The sequence below is a fragment of the Neophocaena asiaeorientalis genome, unplaced genomic scaffold (genome assembly GCF_003031525.2).
Source record: "Neophocaena asiaeorientalis asiaeorientalis breed wild unplaced genomic scaffold, Neophocaena_asiaeorientalis_V1.1 scaffold35, whole genome shotgun sequence".
Lineage (NCBI taxonomy): Eukaryota > Metazoa > Chordata > Mammalia > Artiodactyla > Phocoenidae > Neophocaena > Neophocaena asiaeorientalis.
In genome coordinates this window covers 1,282,922-1,302,353 of record NW_020172984.1, presented here as the reverse complement: position 1 = coordinate 1,302,353, position 19,432 = coordinate 1,282,922, and the positions used below count along the sequence as shown (strand labels likewise).

The following is a 19,432-nucleotide window of genomic DNA, read 5'->3' as shown; positions in this document are numbered from 1 at the left end:
GTTTTTTCTTGCTTATGTAAGATGAAGGTCCTCAGCCTCTTACGAAGTTGGAGAGTTGCTTGATGTGCTGGGTTCTGGTCTTTTCCCTGCTTCCAGCTAGCTATGAAGTCTTTCAGTCTTATATCCCTCATCTAAAGATAGACTAAATTATTTCTTCTAGCTGTGATATTCTATGATTCTGATCAAATAGAAATAACACATTTAAAAGTGTTTTGTAAATACTCTTTATGATACTCAAGATTGTACTCCACTGCAAAAAAGGTAACCTAAGACAATACCAACAAATGTATTCATTGTAGCTGGTTGTCTTTTCTCAGCATCACTTTTCCCATATTCATTTCGAAAACCTGAAGTGAAGTTCAACTACAAATTACCCTATATTTTGCGAAGCAGGGTGAAAAGGTCTTTGTTTTGCATTTAAATCCAGTTCTTTATTTTCTATTCAAACTGGTGCTTACTTTTCCATGACCAAAGGAAAGAAAAGTTCCTGCAGTCTGCAGTATATCTGTTTGACCTCACAGAGATGTCTTCACGCGTTTACCTAGCAGGATCACCAGAGGCTCTGGCACACTTGCAGTCCCTGGCCCAACACTGAAGTCCTGCTGGAATCTGTGCTCCGGGGGCTGTGCCGGGTAGAGAGGGAAGTGGGAGGTAAGAGCTCTTCACCCTTCACCACCTTCTCCACCCAGCATGGCCGGCACACTTTGGTCTACGGCACATCTCCAAGTATAGAGTGGTTTTTTGAATGCTGTTATTTTTCACCTTGGGGATGGGGCCACCCAGATTTGGACTATTTGGGGTACGTGATTTTTTTTATCAGAGTAAGAACTGTTACAAGTAAATGTGTCTTTTATAGTTATACTGAATTTTTAGACTGAATTTTTGTGCTGCTTTTATTCCTCCTTTAATTGACAGAAACATAAAAGCACATTTCCAATTATATTTTTTCCATTTTTTATTGTGTTAAAATATACATAACATAAAATTTGCCATTTTAATTATTTTTAAGTGTATAGTTCAGTAGTACTAAGTACATTCACATCATTATACATCACCACCATTCATCTCCAGAACTTCTCTCATCTTCCCAAACTGAAACCATACCTATTAAATAATAATTCCCCATTTCCATTCTACTTTCTGTCTTTATAAATTTGACTACTTTAGGTACTTCATATAAGTGGAATCATACTGTATTTGTCCTTTTGAGTCAATCATATTTTTATAAGAAAACAAAAGCAACTGTCATCAGATTTATATGAAATGGAACTTAATTTACATTTGGCTTACTTTCATCAATGTCTAATCATGCAATGCAAGGGAAGTGTGTTACAGTCTCTGCCCTCTAAGAACAGAAAATTATACCTTAAACAAAGCTATTTATACTTTTACTGTTTTATGCTGATTTCACATTGCATTTTTTTTTTTTTTTTTGTGGTACGCGGGCCTCTCACTGCTGGGGCCTCTCCCGTTGCACAGGCTCCGGACGCACAGGCTCAGCGGCCATGGCTCACAGGCCCAGCCGCTCTGCGGCATGTGGGATCTTCCCAGACCGGGGCACGAACCTGTGTCCCCTGCATTGGCAGGCGGACGCTCAACCACTGCGCCACCAGGGAAGCCCTCACATTCCATTTTGAGACCAATTTGTATTTAGTGTGGAGATGATTTTGTTAAATATCTATGATTTAGAGATGGCATAATTTAAAAATGACCAAGGATTTGTTTGGGAAGGAGCTTAGGAGAATGAAAAAATTGACTTCGATGTTATAGTGTATGGTGGGCTGTTGGTATTACGGTGCATATAGAAAGACCACTGGCTTTCGATTCAGAAGACCTGTTTTGGAGTTCTAGTTCTGCTACTTCCTAGCAGTGTGATCTTGATGAAGACTCTCCACCTCCCTTGGCCTCAGTTACTTATCTGTAAATTGCTAGTGGACCTGGAATATTTTAAGTTTCTTCTAGCTTCATCGTTTTAAGAATTAAGATTGCAGTATGTAAAAATAGGGTTGAGTATTAGTTTCTGACCTATCTTGTTATGAAAAAACAATTTCTGATGATATAAAATTCAACAATATAGTGTAAATTTAAAATGAAGCAAAAGAAGACAGATATAGACAGCAGAGTGAGTATATGGCATAATTTTGGTTTTAAGCTTTCTAACAGCTGTTTTATGCAAAGAGAACTTTTCATCCACACAATCAAAATGTCCATGAGATAAAAATAAGGCAGTTGGGTAGGAGAAGTACCAGTGGAGTTGTCTCTAATAGTATGAGGTTTGGGAACCATCTCTGGGCCTGACAAACAGTAAAGCTGCGGTAAGGATTAATGCCTTTTTTTTGAAGCTTATCCAGAACATTTGAAGTCCTCTTACCTTTACTCAGAGAACATCCCAGTGTTGGCTAAGAGCTTCAGGAAATTGTTTTGACTTTGTTCTGAGGAACAAGAGAATGGATGACCAAGGCCCGCTGTTTTTTATTCTGTGTAGACTCACCAGAAGAGTTTTAGCTTACAAAATATTGTAAGATGAATAACCACATCCTAACTTCAGTAAAGCAGCTGTAGAAGTGTTGCTTCTAAGTACTGCTACTTCCCCATCCAGCCTCAAAGGTAACCTTTTTGCAAAGTGCATATAGGGTGGCTTGTGTGAATTTGTTTATAAACCAGTTAAAAGTTGGGATGTCTACCAGAGCAAAAGAAAACTAAAATACAGCCGTGTTTTATTCTGCTAGAGATTGTTCTACCAGAAGACCTGTCCCACTGGCTTTGTTTTCATGCTAGTACTGTAGGGCAGGTTCTATATGAACATTAATAACCGAGGAGCCTGGGTTGGGCTTTTACAGTTTGGCCCATAGCCAATTCCTGCCTAGAGTCAAAGATCAAGGAAAAGTGAATAAAAGAAGCAAATAATCTGGCATGATTTGGGGGTAGGTGGGGCTACCCTACTTGAAGGTAGAATAAATGGGAAAAGTTACATCTGGGCCCTGAATAGATAAGATCATAGCTATAGCAAAGATTCTTAACCTGGGTCTTCAGAACTCCAAAGGTAAAACTGGGTTCAGTATGTTGGTTTCCTTTGTAATTCTCTGAGTTTTATTTTATGCATTTTTAAATACTCTGAGAAGAGGTCCATAGGTTTCATCAGACTGCCAGAGGGATCTATGATACCAAAAAAAAAAAAAAAAAGACTCAGAGCCCCTATATGTTGAGTTAAAGCAAAGAGGTTAATCTTTGGAGCGTGCCCTTTAGTATAGTCCCTGAACAGTGCTTGGATGCAAGAAGTCTTACCCAGATTTTTTTCTTCGGCTTAAGTTTTTTAATCGGCAGTGGGCAGAGTAGTTTTCCTTATTTTTCTGGTAATTCTCCCAAGTTGGTTTCTCTTCAAGGAATCAGAAAGACTATTAAATGAATCCAATTTTAACAGCTGCAAATGTATTCTTCAGTGTATTTCAAGCTCATATGGCTCTCTAGTATCAATATTGCTAGTAGTAGCCTAAGTGTGAATGTGTATTTTTGGCAAGGAGCAGATATTCATTTTAATTGACACTTTCTTTTATATACTAAATCTTGGATGCCCAGAGCTTTCCTCACTAGTAGTTGTAAATGCTAAATCTATACTTGACTTCACCACCTCCTGTCAAGATAAATACAAGCTTTGTTTCCCCCCAAAGGAGTTCAGGGAATAATTTAATTGTTGGCCTGTTTGGGCAGATGTTGTTTTCAGCCAGGCATCTCATGGACCCAACTGCGAAGATTTTCGGTGCCTAAAGCAAAATCAGCTGCCTTTTTTGTTCTCCTGAAACATGTAGTGGTTGAAACAAGGATTTTAGGATTGCTCACTTATTCTAAATTCTGTGATAGAGAAGTGGCAGCAATAAAATCATTAATACTCCAAGTGGGAGTGTGTTCTGTCCTCCAAGTTTATTTAGAACGTGTCTTGTATAGCTGATAAAGTTACTTACAGGGATAAGTATACCTATACTTACAGAGATATAGGGAACACAGTCTTTTTGGCAGTTTGGGAGCAGAGGGATAATCTGTGCTTAATAAAAATCATTTTTGGGAATCCCCTGGAGGTCCAGTGGTTAAGACTCTGAGCTTTCACTGCCGAGGGCCGGGGTTCAATCCCTGGTCGGAGAACTAAGATCCTGCAAACAGTGTGAGCGACCAAAAAAAAAAAAAAGCCTTTCTGGATGTGTACCTTAGAAACTAAGAAACTCACATCTTCTATCTGGTAATTCAGGTCTCTGAGCTAAGGCACATAAAGGTCTGTTAGTAAAAAGGGGTGGTAGGTTTAGTGAGGTTCTGTTTTTAATTAGTTTTTTTGCAGACTGCAGGGAAGGTTTGCTTTTTTGTTTGGGATAATTCATCTAAAAACCTGGTGTTGAATTTCATAGATGGGAGCTTTTATATAGGATTTCTTTCTGTCACTAACCACACAGCTTTTATGTGCCTTCCCCTCCTTCAGTTATGTTTGTGATCATTAGAATAACCCTGTGAAGTAGTATAGAGAAGTTATCTTCATTTTATAGATGAGGAACTCAAGGCTTAGAGAAATGAAATATTTACATTTTTGTAGTAAGTTGCAGAACCAGTACTGGAACCTGGGTCTTCTGACTCCTGGCCTTGCATTCTTTAAACTGTACTAGCTATCCCACTTTTAAAAGAACGTATGAGACACAATTGCAATCATACCTACTCCATCTCCAATGGAGAATGGATGTATTCTTGTCATGGTATATTGACCTAAAATTTTCTGCTTGAAATTACCCAGATTCTGAACCTGTTTATAGAACATATACTTGAGGAATGGTGAGAATTAGAAGAGTCCACAGTCCTTGAGGTTTTCTTTGATGATAATATCTGTAACTGCATCAAATACAAATTTGACATTCTGGGTGTCTGTAGCACAGGTCATGTGACTGTAGATTTCTTTGACATCTTTTCTCATGTTGAGGTCAAGGAATTGACTCTTGATATAATTCCCTGCATCCTCATAAGAGTTGTTCCCTGGTTTTCCAGAAAAATAGTGAAGAAGTGGGATAAATTAACCCTTCTTAGTTGCTCACTTTTTAAGTGACTCACTTGATCCTCGATATGTTGTATTAGACAGCTGCAGTTGGGGGCCTATTTTTAGAGGGAGGGCCCTCTCCTTTATTGCACTCCAGTGTTTCCCACTTGAGTTGAGCAAAGAAATTGAGGAGAGAGGTGTCTCTATGTCTCCACCCTTGGTTTCTGGCAGTTACCATCTGAACAAGTCGGTGGGTCTCCTGAATCTAATGTCTGCTCTATTCTGGAGACATCTGAATTTAAACCTCTAACTGAATGCTCAACTTTCTTGGGTTAGACATCCAAATATCACTTGGACATTATAAAGCTCATAAGAGGAACTGAATATTAAAGGGATAAGGGATCATCAACTTGGCAAAGTAGAGGAGTTTCACTTACTACTCCTTAAAGACAAGTTCCTTTATGTCTCCTTGGTATAGGAAACGAGGCAGCCACCTGTCATTACTATGAAAGAATTGTCTCCAGCCCCTGGCACTTACCATCATACTCTGGAAAACAAATGCTGAGATGGACTTTCTTGATTTTTTCCTCAAAGAGGTCCTTCTTGTTGAGAAAGAGGACAATGGAAGTAGCCGCAAAGAACTTGTGGTTGCATATACTGTTGAACAGGTGCAGTGACTCATGCATACGATTCTATTAGGAGGAAACACCATCAGAGATATCAGGTTGGGCTTATGGGATATCTGTCTACTTCCTGTTCTTGCTCCCCTTGAAGAAACCAGTGTTCCAAATGTAAAAGGAAAGATGGGGAACAGCTTTTCTCTTTTTTAGTGTGGTAGAGTAGAGCCAAAGAGATCTGACTTCCTTCTAATCCTCTTTATATCACAACTGTATGATTTTGGGGAAAGTCCTGAGCTTTTCTGAGTCTCAGTTTCCCTATGAGGATTATTATGAAGGTTAGATGAGATCATGTATGTATAGTGTCCATGACAGTAGGTGGTGTATAGGTGTACAGTAAATGTTATGCAGATCTTTGGCAACCAGGGCACAGCTTAGGATTTTGATATCCTTAAGGGCTGCTGATTCAGGGTTGAAACTGGGCCCAAGTTAACATGTCCACATACATCTCCAGGATGATTTTGATAGGCTTCTGTTATAAAGTCCAAGATCTCAGTTCAGGCAGGAACATAATAGGGATTATTTGGCCCTTGTGCCAAGTGGTAAGGGCTAAAGAATTTCCCAGTGCCACAGCACAAGCACTTCTGCCTTATTTTCTTCTCTGATTGCCACTTTCAATGAGTGAGAAGTAGTGCTGTAATCTGCAGAGTCCAGAGGTTACCTAGTGCCCCAATCCAGCCTATTGTTAGGGAGTAGACCTTTAGGGTCTTGAAGTGTGCTATTAGCTGACTTGGGCTCAATCTTTTCACCTAATAAAACTAATTAGTAGCCTTTTCTCATTGCTAATACTCCTATAAAAACCCTTTAAGGCCTTCTAGACTTCAAGGTTAAAGATGGAAGAGATCTTGGAAAATGAATGGCCCTCTAAGACTTGGCTAGAAGATATTCAGAGTGCTCTAATGTGAACCTGAACTACTAAGGAGAAGGGAGAAGAACTGGATCAGGGAATAGAAGGATAGAAGCTTTGTCTTCTATCAGTAAACTGTGGGCTTCCATTTATAGAGCTGATGCATATGTAAAATTGGCGTTTTCCAATTTTTCCATCGGTGGCCTTTGACATGCCCTGTCTGAAACTTGGAAGGTACCTGGATGGGCTGACACTGTTCCTGCAGAGCTCCTGTCTTGTAAAACTCCACAGGCTCAAGAGAACAACCCTCAGGTAGTTCTCCAGCTGCCAGTTTAAGTGGCATGTGAGAAAACTGGTTTGCCAGTCTCTCTGTAGTCCTGTTGACACTGAGTATATATTTAGGCTTCCAAGTGAGGTTAGTATGCAACCCCTCTATTATGTTGCATAAAGATACACATCGTACGTTGTTCTTTCTGCTCTATCATTTTCATCTCCTATCCTTTACTTCCATAGGCAGCCTGGGAGACTACTAAGTAACTCCTTTGCATTGCGAAGTTAATGATCACTTATCCCTTTAATACTCAGTTTCTCTTATGAGATTTTTGATGTCCCAAGTAATACTTGGATGTCTAATTGGAGACCAAGCTCTCAGTAAATCTGGAGCTCTAAAGTGCTAACCTAGAACCTGCAGAAGAAGAGGTTTTCTTAGAATTATTTGCTTGAGACATTGGTCTGCTAGAAGACTGCAAGACTATTAGTGTTAGCTGAAATCACCCAAGTTGGGGTAATGGAGTGACACAAAGTTTAGAGGAAAGGTCACAGGGGAATTATCTATCAAAGCTGCTTGGTGCAAAGGTCACTCACCACTTCGTCATCTTCCACCAGCACCATATCATAGGCACTGAGGGCTGCACAGAAAATGATGCAGGTGACTCCCTCAAAGCAGTGGATCCACTTCTTTCTCTCTGATCTCTGCCCTCCCACATCAAACATCCTGAGAGAAGAAACACCTGTTTTCAAACGTATACCTAACGTGTGACCCACATGCACTTGGTGTTTACCCCACAGAGGTGGCAACTTCGGGGCCAGTTAGCAGTAAGATGGGAAGTGGAAAGGAAAGGGGGAGAAGTAGGAGGAAGTCAAACTGGGCTTTTGTGAAAGCCAAGAAGCATACCTATGTCCCTTTTTGGGTATCTGACATGCTCCCAGGGAACCGTGTACTCACCTGAAGTTCAAGTCTTTGACAGAAAACTTGGTCTCAATGATGCCTGTGGTTTTGACTCTGGATCGTAGCACATCTTGCTCATTAGGGAGGTAGTCAGGGGCTGTAATTCGGTCTAATTGATTCAGGTAGCTGGAAAAAAGTGATTGGCATTGATAATATAAAATTTTCCACAGCCAAAGTCAAGAAAGGTGAAGGGTTTTACCCAAAGGCATATAGCTAACTTAGTGATAGAACCAGCCTAGAATTCATATTGTTAAATATAGGAGTCTTTCCTTCAAACCCTCTTGTGTCCTTACAAAAGGAAGTGTGGGATGGGCTGAGGGACAAGCCCATTTGGGGCAGAGGTTCTGTCCCATTTAAGTCAAGTCAGATAACTTTTCCTTGTGTTTCACCTGACCACAAGGTTTTCTAGACCCTTGAATGAGACTTGGTGGTTTAAATGGGTGCCAAAATTCCATCAAGAAGCAGGAGTAGATTAAAAGAGATTTTAGAAATATATGAGATGTGAACCAGTGCAGTGCATGGACCTTGTTTATATCCTGAATCAAGTTGAAGGGAAAACATTTGAGATAATTGGGGAAAATTGAATGGACACTGACTTGGATATTTGATGACATTAAGGAATTATTAAGTATTTAGATGTGATGATTATGTTGTGATTCTTTTTTTTTTAAAGAATCTTTTATTTTTTAGAGATAACAGTGAAATTTTTAGGATGAAATGATATATCTGGAGTTCACTTCAAAATATTCCAGTGGGGAATGGAGATAAAATGAAACAAGAGTGGCCATCGGTTGGTAACAGTTGAAGCCAGGTGATTGATTGTATTATTCTGCTTTTGTATTTGTTTGATAGTTACCATTAAAAAGTAAAAAAAAAAAAAAAGGCAGATGTGAAGTGAGAGGACTGAGAGAAAGAGGGAGGGCAAATTAAGTATATGCCAGACATTTTCACATTTAAATTCTCATTTAACCTCATAAACCTTCAAGTTTCATATCCCATTATACAGATGAAGGAAAAATCCAGAAGAGTTAAATAACTTGTCCAGGACAAGAGGCATTGTGGTATATTGTAAAAAACATTCAACTTTGTGGACAAATAGACCTGGATTTCAATCCAGCCTCTGCCATTTATCTATATGACTTTGGGCAAGTTAATTTTCTTCTCTGAACCTCAGGTTTTCCATCTATAAATAGGACTAATAAAAAATACTATCTACCATAAAGGCATATTGTGCAGATTAATTGGAAAGGTGTACCTAATGCACTGAGCATTGCCTAGGCCTGTGAGTGAGTACTCCAGGGATAGTAAATGATAACTTTATTATAAGATTAGGTGATAAAACAGGGGCTAAACCCAGGTCTGTTTGCCTCTGAAGCTCATGCCCATCTATGATATCATGCTGTTTGAGGTAGGATTGATAAACTCTGCGTACCTTATCTTTTGGGGACCAACTTTGCATAGCTGGTACTCTCTAATCCCTGACCAACTTTCTTTGGTTTGCCCTGGCAGTTTGTGTCCTGTGCCCTGGCACCTTGACATAAGATGCTGTGGGTGAAGGAGATTTTCATTTTAGGCTAGTGGCTTAAATACAGCCTGTGTTGCCAGCTAGAAATTTCAGCCCTGAGAGGGCCATGATGAATCATGCCTCCTAGGAGAATGCGTGGCAGAGCTGCAGGGCTGTATTAGTGTTCATGATTCTGAAAGGAGAGGCTACGTGTTTGATTTAAGAAGGCAGGGGCTGAGGGCTGTTAAACAGAGCACCTCTGTTTTGAATTTTGAGTCTTCAGCTTTGTAGGCTGCAGTGAACCAGTGTAAAGCAATACAGAGTGGTGGGAACTGTGGCAAATGTCCCAATGTAAAGGCATTAAATTCAAAGCATAGTAAAACACGGCTCAAGCCTAATAAGACAGGCATGCAGCCTGAATTCAGTCCTTGGGTCTCCAGCTGTCAGTGCCTAAAATTTTCAGCTGGCTGTGATTTCTCCTAGAAGGTTGCTGATGCCTCATCCCACCCCCTCCCCAGTCAGAGTCTTACTAGGATGCCGAGTCATTGAGCTGGTACTCTGCAGCTCTGTCAAAGCAGGCTTGCACCCCACTATCCTTCCACAACTTCTTGATGACCTCCACCAGCTCGGGAGGCATAGTGCCCTCCTCAATGGAGTCAGCCAGGTTGTTGAGCTGTCGCCCATCATCCTGTAAGGCAGAAACCAGGATGAGAATTACACGGGAGTAATGGCTTTCCGGGAGGCTTTTGGGAATTCTGCTGAAAGGAAAGCATTTTGCATTGCAACCAAAGCCTAAGGTGGAGATGGTGTCCAGCAAAGATTCTAAAATAAACACTGATTAATTTTTGAGGGTGCTTCTGAGATGCAGAGGGTGGCAATATATCCAGTCCTGGGATATCTAGTCGATAACAGAGGTCCCAGGGGCTTCCTCTGTGGTGTTTCCATCTTCCATCCTTAGTCCAAAAGTGAGTGTCCTGCCGCAAAATGTGGGTGCTCTGCTGCAGGGAGATTGGAAGTTTAAAGACCAGATTGATCATGAAATGGACAAGATGATAGACAGGAACCTATCACCTTTGTTTTTTCAATGATTCAAATCTAGGAAAAGGACAATAACTGGAACTAGGAATTTGCCTTATAAAAGTTCCACAGCCAGGGCAGAGAACCTGAGGGGAACAATTTAAATGGTAAAATAAGACCAAAAGGCAGAGGAAGCTGAGAGCAGATTTTTTTTTTAATGAACATTTATTATAAAGGTAGGAATTGCATGCTTTGCTAGGACTGAAGTAAAAAGATTTAAAGCTCAGCAAATGGGATTTTAGCTACATAAACTTTTTTCTGACCCATGTTTCCTCATAGCTCGTTGGCCACTGGCCTGTTCTCCTCATTAGCCTTTCCTCCCACCCTTAACCACATAGCGTTAACCACGTACCACACAGCTTGCTTCAGCAAAGTCAATGCCCAGCGTGGGCATGGCCCGGATGATAGCCAGGATGGACTGTAGCACATTCCCATAGATGATGGCCTTGTACTCCAGGCATTCTTCTGGTGAATAGCCATCCTGATGAATGATCCTGCAAGGAGGAGACACCCAGCCCTTCGTTGGACCTGAGTAACCAGACCTAAGGGATTGGGACTCTGGGAGGATTTAAAGGGTCATAAAAACCCAATCTCTCTATTCTTACTGCTGTCCCGAAGTGGAGAGTGAGGGACACGGGGCATGCAGATGAGGGACATTGGGAATAAGATCCTTTATATCCTTTACATCTGGGTTCCTTAAGAACCCAGATAAAGAGCCCTTTATCCTCCATGCTTCCACTGGCTCTACTGACGTCTTCACCCTACCTCAGTCCTTTGGGGCTTTGTTCCTACTCACTTCATCTGTTTGACGATAGTGCTCTTTCCTGACTCCCCAGCACCTGCAGGGAGAAATGCTTATGCTTCAGATTTCCACCGGCTCTCCCCAACCCTCCAGTAGATGGCCCGTGAGAAGTCTAAGCCACTGCTCGCCTGGGAGCCTTGTTAGGGGAGAACACATAGGGATGATTACTGCCCCAATTTCTGCCAGCTTTGCGCTCAGGCCATTTGATCTGGAATCAGAGGAGAGTTTCTCAACCTCTGCATTATTGACACTTTGGGCTGGATGGTTCTTTCTGTGGAGGGCTGTCCTGTGCCTTGTAGGGTGTTTAGCAGCACTCCTGGCAGAGGCCAATAGCACTCCAGTCTTCCAGCTGTGACGACCAAAAACGTTCCCGACATTTCCAAGTGTCTTGGGGTGGGGGTGGAGATGTACAAGATCTCGTTGAGAACCACTGATAGATTCAGGGTAACTCCTTTAACACATGTCTACTCTATTTTTACTCAGGAGAGTGATCTTGGGGTGAGATTGGAGGCAGCTGGATCACCTCACTGAAATACTATTTTTTCGTTATCTTACTGTTTCCATTATTGACTAAAATGTTCTTAGATCCTCATTCACACCCCACTCTCCCTCTATCAAAGACCCGCATACCCTTCAGCTCTCTCCCCCACTCTATACTATCCCTGATGCCTTAAACCAACCCCCCCCCCTCCACTTATCCTGTGCTTGGTCCCTCTAAGCTTCTTACCCTGAATATAGAAGAAAGCTGCTTAGGCTTAAAAGATCTCTCAGGGGCCTTGCCATCTCTTTCCCCTCTGTAGCCTCCTGGGCTCCTTGGAGTCTGCTTAGAGAGATGTGCTCTTTAGTGTGTCCTTAGGGCCATGCCACAGATTGGCTGAGGGAAAGGAGGTGCCTTAGTTTGGGGCTCTAGTTCCCAGGCTCCTCATGGGTTTGGAAACCCAGCCCAGCCAGCCAGTCTTCTGCTATAAAGATCCTACCTGCTCCAGCTTGCCTACCTCTGTACTACCATTGGGGTTTCTTCCTAAGCCAGGTGTCCCAAACTCTATTGTTTTGGCTCTGTTTACAGCCATGATCAATTTCTGACCGACTGAGGTGCTTTTCTTTTTTCAGCACAAACCTGTGATCTGCTTAGGAGCTCATCAAGCTGCTGAGCCTCCCATCTGGCAGGGGCTTTAGAGGCAGCTGCTGAATAGAAAGCCAGGAAAGGACTTCTCTGAAGACTCCATTCATCCCCACTCAGGGCTCCCCACTTCTAATATTTTTACAAATTTTTTTACTGAAAGCAAGGAGAAGGAACCAGTATACTTGCTGAGAACCATTAGGCCTATCCTTGGCACTACATGACACTGATTATATGGTAGGACTCCTGAGTCCACTGTCTTCGGAGTTCTTGACTCAGAGTTTCTGTTTGTAGATTCAGTAAGTGTCTGCAAGCCCAGAGTTCATGATATTTGCTGAGTTGTTAGGTGTTAGGTTTCGTTAAATTTGGAGATGGGTGGGTGCATCCTGGCCCTCACACACTATTCCTGGTTCAAGGAAGAGCAGAACAGTTCCAGAGTAACTTTGGCATTCTGCATCTCATTGGGGTGGCTGTGCTCAGCCCTAGAGCTCCTGATCCCCTATCCTGAGACTGGATGGGGAGAGGAAAAATGACCTTCCATCCCTCCTCCCCACACAGTGGGCTAGAACCCACCTACCATCCAGGATAAGCAGGAAGGAGCAGTACCTTCTCCTTCTCTGGCCCATCTTCCCATCTCGCTCACCCAGCAATAGCAGCTTGACGGTCTTGGCTTCCTTGTCAGCATCTTCCTGCAGCTTCTTTTCTAGCTCTTTGGACCTCTTGGCCAGTTCTTTGTCCTCAGCACTGGCTCCACTCCCCATCTTTCTGCCGTCTCCTCCTTGGTGGCTTCCTCTGGCCCTTAAGCTTCTCCTCTAGGGTTTCCTATCTGAGAGATGGAAGATAAGGAAAAAGTAAATTGGGATCATGTATCAGTTTCTTAGTCCTCCTAAAAAGCCAGCCTGTAGGGAGCTGGGTGAGGGAGTGGGCTCTATATTCTTGTACCCTGCCTGTCTTGCCTGAGGCTACGTACCCCAGCCAGAGACCTACTTAGTCTAGGGATTGTAGCCTTTATATCTAGCAATGTGATGGGTTGAGCCAATTAAGAGCTCAATATGACAAAGGGCAAAGACCTAGGGAAATGATGTGCTGGATTCTGACACGGGAGGATAGGATGCAGTTGCTGGAACTCTCTGGAATAAGATAATGGTTGCCCCATCCTTTTGAGGGACTGATCCCCTAAAAGTCTCTTCCTTCTTAGATTCACTTGCATCTTAGAGCTAGAGATTAGAGACACAAACAGAGGAAGCTTTCCCCACGTTGAGACTCCAGATTACACAGCTTCAAGGCACCAACGCACACTCTTCCATCATAGCAGGCCGGTCCTGGCAAGGAATCTTTGTTTGGGGTTTACCCCTTTTTGGAAAGATTAGAAATGTTTCCTCCAGCTCCTCCAGTGGCTGCTGCACCAGGAAGCTATTAGCGTTGTTCCTTTATGTTGGCTCATCTCTTTATACATACTCCTGTTATTAGCACTTAATCACTTCATTATTGTCTGTTTTACAGATGGGTTTCCTCCAGACTGAATTCCTCCCCCCGAAGGTCAGGTACCAAATCTGATTCATCTTTGAATCCTTCAGACCTTGTGGTTTATTAGTGGATCCTCAATGAAGTTTTGATGAGTGAGGGAAAGAAGGAAAAAGGGTATGTGGTAGAGAGAACGGGGCTGCTTACCCACTAAAGCCACCTGGGACCTAACTTCACTTGGCAAGTGAACTTTGCTGGTATTCAGTGTAGAGGGTTTGTGCTGCCTCACATAACAGTGCTTCCTTGGGAAATTAGACTCTAGCCTCTGGCTCCTCAAAGGTCAGGGCAGCCCTTCCTCTGGCTCTCGTCGCAGCTGCCCCTTCCCAGGGAGAAATGAATGTGCAGCCTACAAACTGCCTCACAGACATATCAAAGACTCTCTCCATTGGTCATACTTGTCTATGCCAATTATTTCAGTTTACTTAAATGAGTTGCTGTGGAAGCGCCTCAGAGGGACATACTTTAGAATGTTGCTACTGAAAATGTGGTGAAAGGCCCAGCACAGATCACCTGGGAGCTTCTTATAAGTGCAGAATCTTAGGCCTTAACACAGACCTTCTGATTCGGAACTTGCATTTTAACAGGATCACAGGTGACTCTGAGGATACTAAAGATTGGAGAGCTCTGCCCCAGCGAGTACTAGAGAACTGTTTGTTCCTCAAACTGGCCAAATCATCATAATTACCTGGGATGCTTGTTTCTATATTTCATCAAACTTTAGATGGCACCGAATGGAAGATCATTCTGATTTCAAAGAGGTTAATATATGTGTGTTTTTAAAAGAGTGTGTTTTAGAATCAATAAGTTCCTGTAGTAGTGCCAATTCTAGAGCCTGAGAAACTGTATTCTAAACTAATACAGTTTGAAAAACCCTGATCTAGACTAGTGGTTCTCAGCTTTTGGTGTATATTGGCATTTACCCAGAGAACTTAAAAAAAGAAAAGAATACTGATTTAACTGGTCCGGAGTGCAGTCCAGGCATGAAGAGTTTAAAATTTCCCAGGTGATTCTAATGCACAGCCAATGCAGAGAAACACTGAGCTCCAAGTATTTAACTTGCTCTTTCCTTTTAGAGTGGAATCGCGCAGCAGTGGCCAGGTAGACTGAGAAAGTGGGAGGTAGAACCTAGGTCTCCCGTCTACCAGGTACCCTGAGCTATCCCTGATCACCTTCCTCCTACCCACTGCCTCTCGCCTGCATATCTGGGTATCTGGCTGAGAAGCCCTGGGCCTGGAGCCCAGACTCTCAGGGCTGATGGAGAAGTAGGCAGCCGCCAAGGTGCCTTCCATGGTGATCATCTTTTCCCAATCAAAAATTGGCAGGTGCTTATTGACTTAAGGGAAAACAGGAGAGTCTTTGAAATTGTGACTGTCTTGGAATCTTGGCTATAAAGTTTCAGTAATGATACCTCACCAGCCCTGCCTAACCTACCCACAATATTGGTAACTTATACCTAGGCCAGAGCTGCACTGCAGCCTGCACTGTTCAGAGCAAGGAACTGCCAGGAACTGTGCTAGACAGTTTACGTGGCTCATCTCAGTTAATTCTCACACTGACTTCAAGGTAAGTGCTCTTGTCCCCAAATTACAGACCAGATAACTGAGGCTTGAGGGTTAAGTAACTTTTATTCAAGGTCATATAGCTTAGTAAACAAGCCAGGCAATCTTTCTTTCCACTACCCCACAAAAGCAGCCCGAGAAAGAACGTTGGGCTAAAAAAGACGGGCAAATGCATGAGCTCAGTAACAGCAGCACTTGCATTGTTAAAGGAGCCACTGACTTGTTTCACAAGTGGGGAAAATGTTTGAGCTTGTTCCTTTTTTACCTACCACCTCAGCAAACTTCTGTGCTGCTTCTCCTTGTTTCCTAGCTTGCTGGGCTCCCAATTCCCACTACTAAGCTGACTATGGGAACTCCTGGCCCTCACCTGCTCTCTAATTGCACAGACCTGCCCGCTACTAGGCATGGACCATCCTGATGCCTCCTGCCTCCTGTCTTAAGCTCCTGTGGCTCTTCTCCTTTATTATCCCATTTGGGTTCAGTGTCCTGGTAGAGTAGGTGCTATTCCCTCCCATTATAGAGGTGAGTGAATTGAAGTACAGAAAGGCTATCCACATGTTACTAAACAAGTTAGTATCAGAATCAGCTAGAGCCCATGCGTCCTAGTCCACAGCCCGTATAACCCCGCAAAATTTTTTAGCTTCTTTAGCAACAGACTTTATTGTTTGAATAGTTACAATACTTTGAATGAAAGAAAAAAAATCACTGTTTTCCAACTAATTTAATCCTGCTTCCTGAGTTAAGGGGAAGTCTTAGGATCTGTCTTACACCCAGTGGTAGGGATTGTGTGTAAAGCCTTGTCCCAGCTGGAGTTGGGGGGTGGGCATGAAGAAAGAGGAACTCCCTTCAGGGCCTTCCAGTCCAAAGGAAGATTTGGTGTAAATGCACAGAGAAACAATTTGGTTAAAGGAGCACTGTGCTAGTGCTGGAGAATTCAGAGCTGTTTAAAACCTAGCCTCTACCCCTGGTAGAAAAGACAATTACACATCTCACTGTCAGGTTGATAAATTCTCTAGTAGAAGAAGGGAGGGAAAAATTGTAAAATGAACAGACTTTCAAAAGAGAAGCAGAACAACAATAGGAGGAGACATTTGGAGGAGAGGAAAGAGCATGAGAAAAAGCATGGAGGCATGAGATACAAAGTGTGCTCAGAGAAGACTGGGAAGTTTGATATGACTGGACTGGAGTAAAAGAGTGTGGAAAGTGCATGGAGGGGAGGGCTGGGAGACGAGAACAGGAAAGGAAAATTGGGGCTAGCCAGTGAAGGGCCTTGAATGACAAAGGGTTTGGCTAAAACCCATTTAAGACTTATAAGCAAGTATGATTGGATACAGCTGCATGGTGCTATAAACAATGCAGGGTGACTGGGGTGGGGGACTGGCTCCTGGGAGAAGCTGAGAAAAAGAGCTGAACAGCTTGATTCTAGAAGGATCTAGGCAAAATGTTTGGTTTAGGAAACTCATGGCCAATGATCTTTTTGAGGCTGCAGGTATTCTCTCCCAAGTCTAATATCTGCTGAAGGTGGTTTGACCTTGGTAGGAGGCTGACATCACAGATGAGCATCAGGCGAGAAGCTAAGAGAAGCAGTTCTTCAGAGAATTAAGGAGTGCATTGTCAGTGGGGGCCTAAGGTTCAGGGAGGGCCATTCCAGGAACCATCTGGGGTACAGGCTAGGCAATGATGAAGCTGGTTTCAAGCTAGGGAAGATCCCAGAGGCTCAAAGACAACATTAAGTCCCCAATATGAAAACAGCTGGAGGTGGGAGAGGACGACTCACTCCTTCATTTCCCAAACTGTTCTACATAGACAATGAAACCCCACTAAGATTCTTGCTGATGTTGTATAGGTGGGGAGATAGCGGCTTAGCTGTAATCAGGGCAGACTAGGATCCTAGCAGGGACAGCATACTGAAAGTCTAGAAATAGGGGAGGGTTACAGGGTGAAGGGTGTGTTGTAGATGGGACGAGGGAGGAGCATGAAGGGACTAGTGAACTGGTTTTCCTAGGTAGGGTGGAGGGCCCGAATTGCCACCTATGGGCTGGTTAGGTAGGTAAACAGGTAGGTAGGTCTGGATTAAGGGGGAATCCTAAAAAGACCTGGCCCAATGCAAGACACCACCCTTTAAAGTTATGTCAAATTTTGTATTGTATCAGAATATAGATGACCTTCTACATGGTTACCTGGGACTTGATTTTTAATTTTGAGATTTATTTTATTATTCAATGTTGAGAGCCCAACAGCCTCAAAATTCCTAAAGGCCCCAAGACTAATTTAGTCCGGGGTTAAGACATAGGAGAGTCTTAACTAGGTGGGATGTGGAGGCTATTACAGATTTTTATAGACTTTTGTTGCTTTCCATTTCCTTGATTATAAAAATCATGGATATGCATTGTAGACAGTTTTTAAAATGCAAATAAGTATAAAGAGGAAAAGAAATATAAGCCATAATTCCACCACTCACCGATAATCATTTGTTACACTTTTTGATGTGTTTGTTTTCTATGCATATATGTCACATAATTAGGGTCATACTGTATGTACAGATTTGTGCATCCATTTTTTTCACCTAACTTTACATTGTAAACATTTTCACCTTATTAAGAGATTCTTCAAGAACAATTTTTAATGGTTGTATTTCATTGTATACATATGACATAATTTAAACATTTTCCTATTGTTGGACCTTTAAGTTTCCAACTTTTCTATGTGATAAACATTGCAGTTATGAACAATTTTGTGCATATTTTTCTTGCAGCGCTTTTTAGAAGAACAATTTCCTGGAAGTGGAATTACTGGATCAGATAATACGAACCTTTTTAAGACTCTTGAGTAGACGTTGCCAAATGGCTTTCAGAAAGATTATATCAATGTTTTTTACGACCACCAGTAGGATATGTGTGTGTCCCATCTCACTACCCCCTTGCCTGCTTTAGGATTTTTTTTTCCTTTAATCTTTGCTAATTTGATGGGTGAACATGGTATCTCCTTGTTCTCTTTTTAGTTTTATTGATTCTTTGTGAGGTGAAGTTTCCCGCCCCACCCCCCCCATGTTTACGGAGGCCATGGTTTTTTGAGTTTGTCCAGGATGAAGAGAAGTAGGCAGGGATCAATGGAGGCAACACCAGGTGCAGGTAGGGAATAGGAGTCAGGGTCCACAATCCAGTCTGGGGAGGAGGGGAGGAAGCAGAGTTTGGGAAGGAATTTGGTTGAGGTGGTGAGAACTGGGAGGAGCTGGACAAACAGCATTAGTACAACTGGCTGTGGGGGCAAAGGGCTCCCGCAAGGTAGAGACACAGGAATAGACTAATAGCTGCTAATATGTTTAATTATGTGCAGTGACGTTATAGGGCCTTTCTCCCACAGGTTTCCTTTAAGTAGGATTCTCTGCCACTTGGGAGTGGGGGTTCTGGTTGTGTGGGGTATCTGCAGTCCCCAAAATAGCCCAGCACCCCTTCTTTATAGACTGCAAGGTGAATCAACCTCTGAGAGTGTCAACAGGGGACCAAGGCCAAAGCACAGCAATGATATTACTGAACATTAACTGAGTAGTAACTACAAGCCAGGCACTTAACTTATATTAGTTCATTTATCCTAACAACTACCATATAAAGTGGGGTCTCTTACACTCATTTTATAGAGGAAATAGAAGCACAGAGAAGTTAACATTCCCAGTGGCAGTCAGGAAGTAGGTGGAGTCTGGAATTGAACCACACTGGCTACAGAGCCTAAGCTCTTGACCAACAAATACAGAAATAAATGTGGGAAGGGGAGTCAGAATTGCAGGACACACCCTGCCTAGCTACGCCTGCCGGGAAGGGCTTCTGCTAAAAAGAGAACCTTGGCACAATAATAATAGCTATCTTTTATTGGGCACTGGCTTTGTGCCAGGTATCATGCAAAGGTGCCTAACGTTTCATCCTCACAATAACCCCTTTGAGTGAGGTACTGCGATTACCCCATCTCGCTTTACCGGTGAGGAAGCTGACGCACAGCCCTTGCTCAAGACGCTGCGGGGCGGATGCCGAGTGGCGGCTGCCCACGTGGCGCCGGGAAGAGGAAAAATGGCGGGGGGGGGGCTGGGGCCGA

At 42.8% G+C, this 19,432-nt stretch overlaps 1 protein-coding gene across 1 annotated transcript; it reads right to left on the bottom strand.

Annotated features, from left to right (window-relative positions):
* Window positions 1-1,524: 1,524 nt before the first annotated feature.
* GNAT2 (G protein subunit alpha transducin 2) lies at window positions 1,525-18,019 on the bottom strand. The gene is made up of 8 exons (XM_024742133.1): window positions 12,907-18,019; window positions 11,138-11,180; window positions 10,694-10,835; window positions 9,795-9,952; window positions 7,758-7,886; window positions 7,397-7,526; window positions 5,547-5,700; window positions 1,525-5,007 (listed from the first exon to the last, which is right to left on the bottom strand). The coding sequence occupies exons 1-8, from the start codon at window positions 13,022-13,024 to the stop codon at window positions 4,817-4,819; spliced, it is 1,065 nt and encodes a 354-aa protein (XP_024597901.1). The 5' UTR covers window positions 13,025-18,019; the 3' UTR covers window positions 1,525-4,816.
* Between the last annotated feature and the right edge of the window lie 1,413 nt (window positions 18,020-19,432).

Bases quoted from the DNA above. Each gene is read 5' to 3' on its own strand.
- GNAT2 (XM_024742133.1), bottom strand. From the start codon at position 13,024: ATGGGGAGTGGAGCCAGTGCTGAGGACAAAGAACTGGCCAAGAGGTCC. The intron at 7,527-7,757 runs GTGAGTACACGG...TTCTTCTCTCAG, and splicing joins GTCAAAGACTTGAACTTCAG to GATGTTTGATGTGGGAGGGC. The intron at 5,701-7,396 runs GTGAGTGACCTT...TCCTCCTAATAG, and splicing joins TGGTGGAAGATGACGAAGTG to AATCGTATGCATGAGTCACT.